Raw genomic sequence first — 15,275 nt, 5'->3', positions numbered from 1 at the left:
GTGACGCCACTCCCAGCTGCCTCACAGGGTCGCAGACCCGCGACCGGGTCCCACACCCCGCCACCCGGGTGGCTCTGTCACTTCGGCACTGGCGACAAGATTTACTGTTTCGAATTAAATTCACCCACTTCCATCTCATTGGCTGACTCAGAGGCACATGACCCTTCCCTCCCATCCCGGATTGGTCAGTTTGTAATAAACGAGATCCGCAACACAAAACTGGACGCATGTATCGGGGCAATTAAATAGTCCCTACCTAAGGGTTTGGAGAAGAGATGGAAATCTCTGTTTGGTAAAATTTAACTTTCACATAAAGTGAGGGATTTGTGTATTTATTGGATCGGATGTTTTATTTTAGATGGCAATGAATTGAATTTGCCGTTTCCCCGGCGGAGGGATATGACGCTGCGGCGCTGCAGTGCGGGAGGAGCGGAATTTGAATATTTCCTCAGCGCTGCTGCGGGATTACCGGTAGAGAATTATCACACGCTGAGTATTTAACACATTTTAAAACTATCCATTGGCTTTTATAAATAGGGATTGATTTGTATAGTTCGATCGCGAATGCGTGTTTTAACGGTGAGCCTCTCCGCCGTGTTGTCGTTGTGTTGTGCTCGGGTTAAAGGTGGATTCAGTCCCGTGTTAAACCCGGTTCATTTAGCGGTGCTGCAGTTCGTCTGCATTGTAAGAAATCGCACGACAGCCCGCCTTGCAGTGCTGTGAATCGGTACGCATCTTTCATTGTGTAGCTTTGCAATTTGCAGTCTTGCCCTACGAGCGCAGGCGAGTCGAGAGTCAATGGGGAGGCGACACAGGCCCGTCCGGCAGTGTGCATTTCGCTATGAAACTGAATACAGTTTGTTAAATCTGCTCAACTATACGGGTAGCATGGGCTCGTTTAAAACAATACCGATATATATATATATATATATGAACACAACTTGGATGCAGTGCTCTGTTCAGATGAGGTTGTTAAGCTCTTACTCTGCACAGTTTAATGCTGATTACTAGTTAGTAAAATATACAGGTTTTTTCCATCACTTCCCTTTCTCAAAATCCCTGTGCAATAAAACCTTTCTATTTGAATTATAGACGCATTAGCATATCAACACTAATCTGAAAAGACACATCACATAAAAATTTTGTCCATATATCTCATAAATATAGATATCTATATATATATATATATATATATATATAATTTATATATTGTAAGATGGTAGATAGATAGAGAGAGAGACCCCAGAGAGAGATATATATATATGATATATTATAAGTACCATCTCTCTCTCTCTCTCTCTCTCTCACTCTCTCGCTCTCTCCTATTATTATAGATATAGTGAGAGAGTAGAGAGAGCATAGAGAGAAGAGAGGAGCGCGAGAGAGGAGAGCTATAGAGAGATATATATATATATTATGCCTACAAGGTATATACATCATTATATCCAACTCATATATATATATATATATATATATTATATATATATCTTATTATACACGAAGCTAACGGACGGTTATTTTAATTTTTTATATTTTATTTATTTATGAAAATGTGAAACAGTTTGTGTGAACTCTATGAAGTTCGAGAAGTTGCCCTGCCATAAAATAAATAAATAAATGAATAGATACCGTCCCTGCATTACAGACACACAGATAGGAATCCTAACCTGGTCCAGTGATCGCGCAGTGGCTGATGTCGTTGACTCACGCTGTGTTTGTGTTTTAATCAGGTGTATCCTCATGGAGTTTCCTGGCGGCTCTTCAGGGGTCCCTGTGGGATGCAGGGATGCGGGTAAGTTCAGTCTCGCTGTTGTGCGCGTTGCACATGGCAAATTTTTAATTTGATATTTTTATAACGGAAACAAGAGTGATTCATTGCAAAATCTCAATCAGGTTTAAATGCTCCTGGGCGGGGTGAAGAGAATTCCTCCTCCTCAATTTGACTTCCTAATAGTAGAAAAAATATAATGCAGCATTACCTGTAGCGCCTCGTCTGGATCTTAAATAACGAGTTTATGTTTCCCTTGTCTGTTAACCGTTTCATATTCGGTGCTAGTCATCTACATGCTGTCGCTTTCAATTGGCTGCTGTGGCGATGGCAGAGGGATATTGTTATTATTATTATTATTATTATTATTATTATTATTATTATTATTATTATTATTATAGTTATTTAGCAGATGTCTTTTATCCAAAGCGACTCACAGAGACTAGGGGGGGTGAACTCTGCATCATCAACAACTGCTGCTGCTGCAGAGTCTCTTCCAATAGGACCTCGTTTGTTTGGCGTCTCATCGGAAGGACGGAGCACAAGGAGGTTCAGTGACTCGCTCCTGGTATCAGAGCCCCTTTTCTTTAACCTCGTGTGTTCCTGACAGGTTTGTTTTCTGGTTTCTTCCAGGTATTGAGTTGCAGGCTGGCGTTCCCCCCGAGGGGGTCTTTCCGAAGAAGCAGGTTCCGGGGTCTCTGTCTGAAGCAAGTCGGAGCTGGGAGATGAAGGAGAATGGACCGAGCCCCCCCACCCAGCTCCTGACCCCCCCGGCCCCGAGGAGGAGGAGGAAGGAGAGGGGAGGTCTGCTGCCGCTGGACCCGGTACCCGCGGATCAGCTTTCAGCAGGTGAGGGTCCGAGAGCCGAACCCTGGCGCCTTCACTGCAGCTCATTCATAAACCAGACGGAAACCAATTGAGAATGTGACATCTTCCAGATATTCAGGCTGCCCTTAGAATATTATTATTATTATTATTATTATTTATTATTATTATTATTATTTTATATTCTGTTACCCCTCTATCTATCTGTCTATCTCTATCTATCTATCTCTATCTATCTATCGGATAGAGATAGAAACCTAAATAATCACCTCAGTCCAACTCAAATAATAACGCCTATATACGACCCATCCCTTTTTAATTTAATTAACGTCCCAAGCCCATTTTAATGGCCATGCATCACAAAGTGCTGTGAATCAAAGATGAAGGGGCTGCAATCATTTAAGAGTCTCGTTTCTTACAAAACAAACCACCCTGGAGAGCAAGGTGCTACTATTGAGCGCAGAGGTCTGGAGTAAGGTGAGGTTCGTACCTCCTTGGTGTGATCGTCGCAGAGGGAGATTTCCAGCTTCTCGTCGTGTAACACGTTGTTCTGCTCTCTGTGTCCCTGACCTCTCTCTCCCTTCCTGTCTGATTCAGTCCCAGGAGAGAACGGACAGAACTCTGGAGAGCAATCTGGGGGGGGTGACGTTGCCCCACCCCCCTCCTCCTCCTCCCTCTCTCCGAGCCGGATCGCCCATCTGGATCCCACTTTCCCCAGTTTGCCGGAGGGCCTGTTCCAGCCATTCCCCCTCATCGACTTCGCAGAGGTGACCTCGGCTGACCTGGGCATCGCTGCACAGAGCTTCACCCCCCGATGGGAAGTGAAAGGTAGAGAGCAGAGCGGCAGGCAGGCGGGCAGGGTCCGGCACGGCAGGGTCACCCAGTCCAGTTTTTGCTACCAGCTTGATCAGCCCCCAGTGTGTCTAGGTAACAAGCTCAGGTGTGTCTCATTATTAAACTGCTAGTGAAACCAGGACTGGATCACACTGCTGTGCAGCGGGGGTCTCATTCCCATCCCAGGGGGTTAGAAGTTTGTTCTCCTTTTTCAAAATGTTTTTTTTTTTTTTTTTTTTGTGAAAGAATGTTTCTAAAACTTTTAAAAATCTTGAAATATTTATGCCACTAGAAATATATTTCAATGAATAAAAATCTCAAGATAACAGCTGCGTTCGTTTAGTTAAAAAAACTTTTGACTTTTGTAACAGAGCTATCTTGTTCTGCAAGAAGCTAAGTCTCTCTCTCTCTCTCTCGCTCTCTCTCTCTCTCCCTACTAGACATCTATCCGAGAAACTTCGGAGAGGGAGAGAAGAGAGGAGCAGAAGAGATGAGAGAGAAGAGCGAGCGGTAGGAGGGGTAGGAGGGAGGATAAGAGGGAGAGAGCAGGGTTATCCCTGGTCCCGAGGCTCCCCCGAGACCAACTACCTCATCAAACACATCGCCAGGCAGAGACTCCTCTCCAAGCCCAGCCCAGTCCCAGAGGTAGGGAACCCACTAGCGCCCCCCTGTGTGCGTTCAGACTGCTGCAGGAAACAGCCTCCAGGCAGCACATGAGAGATGTGTGTGCAGCTGTAGCAAAACGATTTGCATCTCCTAGGATTGTAACAGTGCGACGTTTCATTTAACTGTGAACATCATTTAGATATTTTACTGAACATCATGTAATCAAACTATACAATGATATCGCGGAAGCCATAATAGCAGGACAGTAGTGTTTCATGTTTAGATTATGTGTCTTTAAATAAATCTATATTTTAACAGAGTAAACGTTTAAACCCGTTGTGTTGGTGGTTTATATTTAGTGTGTGTATTTGAGAGATTTTATTGTTTCTTCATTCGTTTTCTCGTGCAGTGTTACCCCGTGCAGTGCTGCTGTGCTCATTTCAGCCTGGGTCACTTTGTTTGAGTGCATTTTTAAACTGGCCTCCTCCACCTGGTTTCTCTTTAATTGTATTGTTATGATAACTTGCTCAGATTTTGTTAGCTGTGAAAGTTAAGTGGAAAGCCAGCGGATCAGATTGCATCGATACGTACAGCTGGTGTTCGGATTGTTATTCAAGGAAAATAACGATTTGGTACTGAATAGTGAAAGTACAACAGGATATTGTGAAGATCCCAGCGCCTGATCACTTCACTGGAGAGGCAGGGAGGTGACCGGTGTGCTTGGTGATGAACTGAGTCTCTCTCTCTCTCCAGCTCGGCTCCTTCACCCCTCGCTCCTCAGCCCTGAAACACAAGATGGCTGCCTTCAGTTCTCTTTACGTTGTGGACGAGAACAAGGCTCTGAACCCCTTCGCTGGAGCACAGACCCCCAGTAAGAGAAACAAACAAGACTCCCGTTGCAGAGCCGTTTGATCCAGTCCTGCTTTCTCTATTAATAATAAGCCACTGACTCACTGTGTGTGATCCTGAGCAAGTCACTGAACCTCCTTGTGCTCCGTCCTTCGGATGAGACGCCAAACAAACGAGGTCCTATTGGAAGAGACTCTGCAGCAGCAGCAGTTGTTGATGAAGTAGAGTTCACCCCCCTAGTCTCTGTGAGTCGCTTTGGGTAAAAGCCTCTGCTAATGACATTAATAAGAGTAAACTGAGTCATACTTTTTGCTTGCTTGTTTAAATTATTTTGATGTCTTTCATTATACTAGCACTTACAGGAAACTAAGCGGAGCGATTTGTCTCTAACGTGTTCCCGGGACTCCTGTATTCCAGGCGTGAACCCAGCAGCCGGGACGAGAGCAGGAGAGGCACGGCCGCAGAGCGAGCCTTCTCCCAAGAGGACGAAAGGGGGATTCTTTCTAGATCTGGAACCATCACCTGAGGGGGAGCAGCTCTGTGAGAATACAGGAACCCCCGCACTGCTGCTGCCCAAGAGAGAGGGGGTGCCGTTTACATCAGGGGTCCCTGGAATCACAGAGCAGGAGGAGGAGGAGGAGGAGGTAGGGCCCCAAAAGTCACCACACTTTTTATTTTAGGGGTCTGTCCTTGGGAGCAGCATGCTTGGATATAATTAAGGGGTGTCCTGAATCTCGGGAGCTGCTTTTCTTTCTCTAACTCAGCCTGGACGCGCCCGGGGGGGCCAGGTCAGGAGTCCCAGTCCCGAGCCGCCCCCCCCGCCCCGCGGTTCCAAGTTCCGGTTTTGCAGTTTTTTACAGTTGATTTAGAAAATGCACTGGATTCAAGATACAATGTTTTGAGGTCTGGATAGACGTTATCAATGTGTCCAATTAAGCAAACAGTCAAACCAGCCGAGCGCTCGGGGTGGAAGTGAAGCTGGAAGGGTGCGGCCCCCCCAGGGCCTGTGTCTCGCACCCCCTGGTCTAACTCTTCTCTCTGCAGGAGAAGCCCCGGGAGACGGAGGGTGAGGGACTATGTGCCGGTGGGGGGATCCCCTTCCCTGACCTGGGGGACGAGACCCAGCCTCTGCAGACAGGTGCGCCCTGAAAAAACAACTCTGTTCCAAACAGGGGTGGGAGTAAGACCCCTCCTGGAGAGCGGCATGACTGAATAAATACTGACCGTGAGCATTTAGCTTCACTTCTGGTTTAATACGAATTACTGACAAGACCAAACATTATTTGCTGGTTCCCTGAAATTTGTATTAATAAGAACTGTTGAGTGTTTTAAACAATTAAAAAAAATAAATAAATAAGTATTCTTGTCATTGTTGTGTCCTGCAGTCCTGCTTCTTCTCAACCCTATTCAGCAAGTGTCTCTCTGTTACTCCAGAGGCTCCTCCCCTGCCCGCCTGCGTTCTTCGGACTCCGAGCTACACCGGGGAGCCCAAGAGGGTTCGGTTCGGAGCCACGCTGCACCCCGAGCTGTTCGATCAGACCCTGCCCCCCTCGACCCCGCTGTGGAGGGGGGAGAGCCCAGGCTGGCCCCTCTTCCCCTCCACCGGCTCCCTGCTCAAGAGTGCCCCCTGCAGAGCAGAGCAGGTGCGGTAACCTCTGGGGTATTTAAGGGTTGAAATGTTTCAAAGTGCTCCTGGACCTCTCCTGCTATAAAGACTCCAGCTGACCTCTCTGTCTGGGGGGATGTTTTAGTGTCACTTAAGGAAACGTATGGGGAAGTGTTTTTGTTTTCTAATTGTCTCTTCGGTTCTCCTCCTCTTAAGACTGATGGACGCCCGGATGGCTGCAGCCTGCCGCAGTGTCCCAAGAGAGGAGGTGACTCTGTTCTGCTCCCTGACCCGTCTGCTGGTAAGAGACGGGTCACTGCTAGAGCCAGTCCCAATCTACAGGAAAATGTGCTGCAAGTTTCAGGAATTTTAAACAGATCTCTGCCGAGTGTTCTTTGTGTTTGTATTAATAATGACTTTACATTTGCCCTCTCTGACCACAGAGAGACCTCTAGCTAGCGGCCTGTCTCGCCTCAGAGTCCCAGAGGTTTCATTTCCTCTACTAGCCTGGTTAGGGCTGGGGTTTGTTTTTCCTCTCTTGAGTGCTAGTGGATCACTGGCATCAAAGCCAGCGAGCATCAGGGGGGCTGAATGGCCGGTTCTTGAATCTATTCTGTTCTCCTGTCTAGGAATCTATGAAAAAGACCCAGGAGTTTATGTTGACTCAGAAGTAACTTCATCTAGACAATGTGGGGAAGCTATAAAAAAGGCCAACAAGATGCTCGGATACATTGTGAAAAGTGTTGAATTTAAATCAAGGGAAGTAATGTTAAAACTGTACAATGCACTAGTAAGACCTCATCTTGAATATTGTGTTCAGTTCTGGTCACCTCGCTACAAAAAAGATATTGCTGCTCTAGAAAGAGTGCAAAGAAGAGCGACCAGAATTATTCTGGGTTTAAAAGGCATGTCATATGCAGACAGGCTTAAAGAATTGAATCTATTCAGTCTTGAACAAAGAAGACTACGTGGCGACCTAATTCAAGTATTCAAAATTCTAAAAGGTATTGACAATGTCGACCCAAGGGACTTTTTCAACCTGAAAAAAGAAACAAGGACCAGTGGATAACGTGTGGAGATTAGACAAAAGGGCATTCAGAACAGAGAATAGGAGGCACTTTTTTACACAGAATCGCGAGGGTCTGGAATCAACTCCCCAGTAATGTTGTTGAAGCTGACACCCTGGGATCCTTCAAGAAGCTGCTTGATGAGATTCTGGGATCAATAAGCTACTAACAACCAAATGAGCAAGATGGGCTGAATAGCCTCCTCTCATTTGTAAACTTTCTTGTGTGTCTCTGTCTCACAGCTGCTGCAGCAGAGGGTCCACCCCAGCCTCCTCCCACAGACGCTGCCCCAGAGGGGGTGAAAACGCCGGGGAGGAAGAGGGTTCGGTTTGGAGGGCTGCTGAGCCCCCAGCTTTTCGACCGCACTCTGCCCCCTAACACCCCACTGTGCAGAGGGCAGACCCCCAGGTGCCTGACCCCTTCCACGTGCTCCCGGCCCCGCTCCGTGCTCAAGAAGACCCCCCTAAAATCGGAAGGGCCCCCCCCGCAGCCAGACTTCGACAGCCCCAGGGTGAACCTCCTCTCTGCCTGCTTTTATGATAATGTCCTGAAGGTGCTGAGAAAAACTTCAGTGTCAATTCAATGACAAACGTTTCCACTAGAAGTCTTTCTCAGTGTCTTCAGTGTAAATTCAATGGGAAGCGTTTCCACTAGAAGTCTTTCTCAGTGTCTTCAGTGTAAATTCAATGGCAAGCGTTTCCACTAGAAGTCTTTCTCAGTGTCTTCAGTGTAAATTCAATGGCAAACGTTTCCACTAGAAATCTTTCTCCAGCTGTCGTTTTTTTTTACACTGAAGTCCCTGAGAGAGACATGTCAGAGCTGGGTACTGACCATTTGATTTGCGTTTGATTCAGTCACACCCCTCAGTCACACCCCTCTCTTCTCCCCTCGAGACTCGAGCAGATTCGAGGGAACTCTTCGTTTCTGTCCGTCGCGTAATCCTCAGTAAATCATTCTTTACTCACAGACTGAACTTGGGATCAGTGCAAACAGCGGCACAGCTTTGGTGTGATCGTGCTGTCCTGTGTAAACGTCTCACTGATGGACTCCTCTGTGCTGCAGACTGCGGATACGAGCCCTGCACACAATGGGCTCTCTGGCTAAGTTAGGATTGTTTTTTGTTGAATTTCTTTAACTAGGATTGTGCGACAGCGATCCGCTCTCCTGACACTGGAATCCTGGACGAGACGCACATCGAATTCCATCTCCAGCTTCCACCAGAACATCCAGGTACAACAAACACTAATGCACGGTCCTCCGAGTCTCATAGGGCACTGCAGACGAGACCAGCTGTCGTCCGAACTGCATCCTAGTTCACATTGTATCATTATTATTAACCTTACTGTAAACTACACTGTTTAAATATGAAGCTTGCATTGGAACCCTGCACTGCCCTGGAACACGTGCAAGTCACCTTGGATAAAGACGTTCATAAATCAATACATCAAAGTCAAGCAGCATCGTGGGTTGAGGGAATAGCATTACTGTACCAGTGTCTCGGTGACATGCCGTCCTTACTCTTGGTCTCTATGAGGAGTTTCTTCTTGGTGCAGTGTCTCTCCTTAGCTGGAAATGCTGCAGTGTGGTCAGGGCTGCTCACGGCTTGCTTGTGCCAACAACTCTGTTTTCATTTTTTTTTTTTTTTTTTTTAGGGGTACAGCCAGCCAACCCTGTCGTGCCTGTCTCTGAGGAGGGACCCCCAGAATCTCAGCACCCCACCGCAGAGCAGGACTGCGAGGTTCTGAGAAACTCGGCCCAGGCTCGTAAGTCTCCAAGCCGTGACCAGTTTTGGCAAGCAGAGGTTATTTGGGAGTTTTTTTGTAATCTAGTTTCTGCTGCTGTTGGAAGATGCTGTCGCTGCAGCCAGCTCTGGGTTTCCCTCTGAGAGAGAGCAGATTCAGCACAGCCTGGGGCCAGTGAAAGTGATTGGATTCAGCAGACTGCTGTGGCCAACAATTTAGCACCCTCCCCCTTCCGCCTTCCAGAAGACCTTTGTGATGGCACTCAGCAGATTCTTTGATTTACATGGCTGTTTGAAACGGTTTGTCATTGAAATTAAGATTCTTCTACAGTGTTTCTGAATTGAGCACTTCATAGTTGTGGATTGTAATATTCCTAGGCAAGGGGAGCGGTGAGACGCTGGTGTGAATTTCTAACCCTGCCCATCTCCCTGCTGACTCTCTCAACCTTTCCTTTATGTCTGCAGGCCCCGGGATGGAGAGCGCGCGGAGATCCGGGAGAAAGAGGAAGCAGTGCGAGCCGGAGCAGCCCTGTCCTGTCAGGAAGGAGCCCCAAGCAAAGAGGAGGGGCGCAACGGGAGCCCCCGCTCCCAGGAAACTGGAGGTGAGATTTAAACATTTCAACTGCGCTCCTCCGTCGCTGCTATTGAATTGAATAGAGATCTACTAGAGACACGGAATTCAATCGTTTCCACTAGAAGTCTTTCTCAATGTCTTCAGTGTAAATTCAATGGCAAATGTTTCCACTAGAAGTCTTTCTCAGTGTCTTCAGTCTGTGCTGGTGGCCTGTCTGCAATACATCAGTGGTGTAAATAATGTGTGCAATTTGGAGCAGGGGGAGAAGTTTACATCAAGGTGAGATTCACAGCGAAGGTGCAGGTTAGAGCCTGGGAGTGGGATTAGCAAGTTTGAGGGAGGGAGAGTCCAATGAAAACTCAACCAGACCGGTCCAATGAACTAACCTGGGGACCTGCTAGTAATGCAGTGATCATGTGATTGCAGGCAGGGCCAGTGTCTTGCTAACCAACTGTGTGTTTGAAATAAAGAGTCTGACCCTGCTCCTCTCCTCTCTCTCCGTGCAGCAGGCGCTGCGAGGGAAAGGGTGCCGGGGCAGGCGAGGGGGAAAGCCCGTGGATCGCTCCCTGTACGCGGGGAGAGACTACGCCTCCAAACCCCCGGCTCTCAGCCCCATCACTGAGGGCCTGTGTTCTGCAGCCTGCAGCCCGGCCACTCCCACACACCAGGGGGCGCTGCAGGGACTCGCAGGTGAGACTCCAGGTGTAGGCGCAGGCTGCTGCAGTTAATTAGACCGTTTTTAATTGTTCTCAGCTCCTAAAAAGTTGCAGATTTTCAAGTAACTGGAACAGTTTTATAATTAAGTTGAAGTCAAGTTAATGAGCTGAAAACAAATAAAAGGCCTGATTTTTAAGCGTTTAGTTTACTTTTAAAGCAGACGACACTGGGTTCCTGAGGGCTGGGTTGGAGCAGCCCTGTTCCAGAGGGATGTGGAAACTCGCGCAGAACTTCAGAACGTCTCTGTCAGGATTCTACAACTAGAAGTAACGGAACGTTCTGGCTGCTGCTTTTCGGCTTACTGAAGAGCTACAGTGGCTTGCGAAAGTATTGATCCCCCCGCTTGGCATTTTTCCTATTTCGTTGCCTTACAACCTGGAATTAAAATTGATTTTTATTTGGTTTTGTAATGTAATGGACATACACAAAATAGTCCAAATTGGTGAAGTGAAATGAAAAAAATAACTTGTTTAAAAAAATTCTAAAAAATAAATAACGGAAAAGTGGTGCGTGCATATGTATTCACCCCCTTTGCTATTAAGCCTCTAAATAAGATCTGGTGCAACCAATTACCTTCAGAAGTCACATAATTAGTTAAATAAAGTCCACCTGTGTGCAATCTAAGTGTCACATGATCTGTCACATGATCTCAGTATATATACACCTGTTCTGAAAGGCCCCAGAGTCTGCAACACCACTAAGCAAGGGGCACCACCAAGCAAGGGGCACCATGAAGACCAAGGAGCTCTCCAAACAGGTCAGGGACAAAGTTGTGGAGAAGTACAGATCAGGGTTGGGTTATAAAAAAATAAATAAAATATCCATTAAAGCCATTATTAAAAAATGGAAAGAATATGGCATCACAACAAACCTTGCAAGAGAGTGCCGCCCACCAAAACTCACGGACCAGGCAAGGAGGGCATTAATCAGAGAGGCAACAAAGAGACCAAAGATAGCCCTGAAGGAGCTGCAAAGCTTCACAGCAGAGATTGGAGTATCTGTCCATAGGACCACTTTAAGCCGTACACTCCACAGAGCTGGGCTTTACAGAAGAGTGGCCAGAAAAAAGCCATTGCTTAAAGAAAACAATAAGCAAACACGTTTGGTGTTCGCCAAAAGGCTTGTGGGAGACTCCCCAAACATATGGAAGAAGGTACTCTGGTCAGATGAGACTAAAATTGAGCTTTTTGGCCATCAAGGAAAACACTATGTCTGGCGCAAACCCAACACCTCTCATCACCCCGAGAACACCATCCCCACAGTGAAGCATGGTGGTGGCAGCATCTTGCTGTGGGGATGTTTTTCATTGGCAGGGGCTGGGAAACCGGTCAGAATTGAAGGAATGATGGATGGCGATAAATACAGGGAAATTCTTGAGGGAAACCTGTTTCAGTCTTCCAGCGATTTGAGACTGGGACGGAGGTTCACCTTCCAGCAGGACAATGACCCTAAGCATACTGCTAAAGCAACACTCGAGTGGTTTAAGGGGAAACATTTAAATGTCTTGGAATGGCCTAGTCAAAGTCCAGACCTCAATCCAATTGAGAATCTGTGGTATGACTTAAAGATTGCTGTACACCAGCGGAACCCATCCAACTTGAAGGAGCTGGAGCAGTTTTGCCTTGAAGAATGGGCAAAAATCCCAGTGGCTAGATGTGCCAAGCTTATAGATACATACCCCAAGAGACTTGCAGCTGTAATTGCTGCAAAAGGTGGCTCTACAAAGTACTGACTTTGGGGGGGGTAAATACTTAGGCACGCTCAAGTTTTCTGTTTTTTTGTCTTATTTCTTGTTTGTTTCACAATAACAAATATTTTGCATCTTCATAGTGGTAGTCATGTTGTGTAAATCAAATGATACAAACCCCCAAAAAATCCATTTTAATTCCAGGTTGTAAGGCAACAAAATAGGAAAAATGCCAAGGGGGGTCAATACTTTCGCAAGCCACTGTACAGCCGCACGCTCGGGTCGGTCTACTCGACGCGGCTTCTTGAAGTTTTTACCTTTTTGAAGCCCTTTGCTTTGGTTTCCTCGCTTGTAGAGAGGGTACCTGGTAACAGCTGACTCTCTCACAGGGTCCTGGTTCCAATGTTTTTTGTTTCTCTGTTAGGAGAGGCAGCGACAAGAAGCCAGCGCGACCCCAAGAACGTCCCGCCCAGCTTCAGCGTCCTCGTGAAGAGAAGAGAGCCGGCCCAGAAGAGGGGGGAGGGGGACCCCAACACTGCTGCCCCGCTGGAGACGACGGCAACCAGACCCAACCTCTGCAGGGAGTCTGTTCTCCAGGGACAGGAGACCGTGGGCCCCCCCTCTGCCCAGGGAGGGGAGAGCAGCCCTGCTAGGAACGGACTGGATCCCAAACAGGGCTATGGGAAGGAGGGGGGAGGAGCAGAGATCGGAAAGCCAGCGGTGAGAAGGGGCAGACGCAGCGCTGGGGTGAAGAAGCGACTGGCTGTCTCGGAGAACGGGCAGCTAGGCACGGCGGCGAGCGGCAGTATGCAGGGGGAGGTCTTGAAGGCTGCAGAGCCCAGAGAGGAGGAGCAGGAGGGGGAACGAGCCCCCAGCAGCCCAGCCCAGGGCAGGAAGAGTGTGGGAGGGGCCCGGAGAGGCTGGTGCAGTGCTGTCTGGCAGCCAGAGGGACACTGCCCACAGCCCGCACAGGACTCCGCAATCCGGGAGCACACCCTGGCGCCTGGCCTGTCTGACTTCTCAATCGAGGACGTTCTCGCTGCGCCCCACCCCTCCATCGCAGTGAGGCGCAGCATGAGGAACCGGCGTGACTCGGGGGCCACGGGCCTGGACTGGGTCCCCAAGGGCTCCCCCTCTCCCAGCAGCAGGCAGAAGAGGAGGAGGAGGAGGAGGACCAGCTTCAGGGTCCCCCTGCGGACAGAGTGCAGCCTGGAGCAGACAGGATCCCCAGGAGAGGGGGGCTGCAACATAGCTGTGTAATATTGCTTCAGGGTCCCCCTGCGGACAGAGTGCAGCCTGGAGCAGACAGGATCCCCAGGAGAGGGGGGCTGCAACATAGCTGTGTAATATTGCCCCCCCCATTTTTAGATTCCATTTAGATTGTGAAATGGCTCCAGCCTTGCCAGTCCCTTAGTCATGGATTCATATCTTGTTACATTTTCAGTCCCCTCCCACTCCGTCCTTCTGAAAAAGACACACACTCTTTGGAGTTTTTTTTATATATATTATAAAAGTAGTCTCACTTTATATTTTATTTGTTTTTGATTTCTTATTAAACTTTTATTTTAGAACTCCTAAAACGTTGCATTTTTGTATTGTAAGCTGTGCATTCTGATCTAGTTCAGCTAAACTTGGTTAACAATTTCCCTAAAACATGATATTCCCCTAATTCAAGAAATACAAACAGAAGTCTGAGAATCCTGAATCAAAAGTGAATTTCCTTCAGGAGGTGAAGACGGTCCTCTGTCAGGGAAGAGGTAGTCAGTACCACCTCTCTCCAAAGAGGGTGTGGTGGAGTGAGGTGGTCAGTACCACCTCTCTCCTCCAGAGGGTGTGGTGGAGTTGGGAATGCAGACGTACTGTCTTGCAGTTTTATTACAGCGCAGCTTTTGATATTTCACTTCAGCGCTCGCTCGCTTATTAGGTTATTCGCTGTGAGCCTGAGGTCACATTGATAAGTAAATGATGAAAGTCCTATATTGTCATAATTTAAGGGGGGGAATCTTCACCAATTCACTGTTTTCAATATTTTTTGTGTAATGAAGAGGAAGGGCTACACTGCATTAAATATACAGTACTGCGCAAAAGTTATAGGCAGGTATGAAAAAATGCTGTAACGTAAAAATACTTTCAAAAATAGACATGTTAATAGATTATATTTATCAATTAACTAAATGCAAAGTGAGTGAACAGAAGAAAAATCTAAATCAAACCCATATTTGGTGTGACCACCCTTTGCCTTCAAAACAGCATCAGTTCTTCTAGGTACACTTGCACCAGTTTTTGAAGGAACTCGGCAGGTAGGTTGGCCCAAACATCTTGGAGAACTAACCACAGTTCTGTGGATTTAGGCAGCCTCAGTTGCTTCTCTCTCTTCATGTAATCCCAGACAGACTCGATGATGTTGAGATCAGGGCTCTGTGGGGGTCATACCATCACTTCCAGGACTCCTTGTTCTTCTTTACGCTGAAGATAGTTCTTAATGACTTTCATGGCTGTATGTTTGTGTCGTCATGCTGCAGAATAAATTTGGTGCCAATCAGATGCCTCCCTGATGGTACTGCATGATGGATAAGTATCTGCCTGTACTTCTCAGCATTAACCAAATTCTGACCAAATCCCCAACTCCATTTGCAGAAATGCAGCCCCAAACTTGCAAGGAACCTCCACCATGCTTCACTGTTTCCTGCAGACATTCATTTGTGTACCGCTCTCCAGCCCTTCGGCGAACAAACTGCCTTCTGCTACAGCCAAATATTTCAAATTTTGACTCATCAGTCCAGAGCACCTGCTGCCATTTTTCTGCACCCCAGTTCCTGTGTTTTCGTGCATAGTTGAGTCGCTTGGCCTTGTATTCATGTCAGAGGTATGGCTTTTTGGCTGCAAGTCTTCCATGAAGGCCACTTCTGACCAGACTTCTCCGGACAGTAGATGGGTGTACCAGGGTCCCACTGTTTTCTGCCAATTCTGAGCTGATGGCACTGCTGGACATCTTCCGATT

General features: G+C 47.5%; 2 protein-coding genes across 2 annotated transcripts; both read left to right on the top strand.

Annotated features, from left to right (window-relative positions):
* Positions 1-1,691: 1,691 nt before the first annotated feature.
* On the top strand, positions 1,692-3,779 carry LOC121302091. Its single transcript, XM_041231911.1, has 3 exons — positions 1,692-1,792; positions 2,402-2,617; positions 3,191-3,779. The coding sequence occupies exons 1-3, from the start codon at positions 1,741-1,743 to the stop codon at positions 3,556-3,558; spliced, it is 636 nt and encodes a 211-aa protein (XP_041087845.1). The 5' UTR covers positions 1,692-1,740; the 3' UTR covers positions 3,559-3,779.
* Positions 3,780-4,000: 221 nt separating this feature from the next.
* LOC121302262 (cell division cycle-associated protein 2-like) lies at positions 4,001-13,754 on the top strand. Its single transcript, XM_041232109.1, has 12 exons — positions 4,001-4,072; positions 4,787-4,904; positions 5,300-5,526; positions 5,927-6,020; positions 6,317-6,525; positions 6,705-6,789; positions 7,798-8,066; positions 8,695-8,785; positions 9,208-9,318; positions 9,762-9,898; positions 10,377-10,560; positions 12,699-13,754. Exons 2-12 carry the CDS (start codon positions 4,829-4,831, stop codon positions 13,532-13,534), a joined length of 2,319 nt encoding a protein of 772 aa, XP_041088043.1. The 5' UTR covers positions 4,001-4,072; positions 4,787-4,828; the 3' UTR covers positions 13,535-13,754.
* The last annotated feature ends 1,521 nt before the right edge of the window (positions 13,755-15,275 follow it).

The sequence above is a fragment of the Polyodon spathula genome, chromosome 29 (assembly GCF_017654505.1).
Source record: "Polyodon spathula isolate WHYD16114869_AA chromosome 29, ASM1765450v1, whole genome shotgun sequence".
Classification (NCBI taxonomy): domain Eukaryota; kingdom Metazoa; phylum Chordata; class Actinopteri; order Acipenseriformes; family Polyodontidae; genus Polyodon; species Polyodon spathula.
The sequence above is the reverse complement of the archived record's forward strand: the minus strand, read 5'-3'. Positions and strand labels throughout refer to the sequence as shown.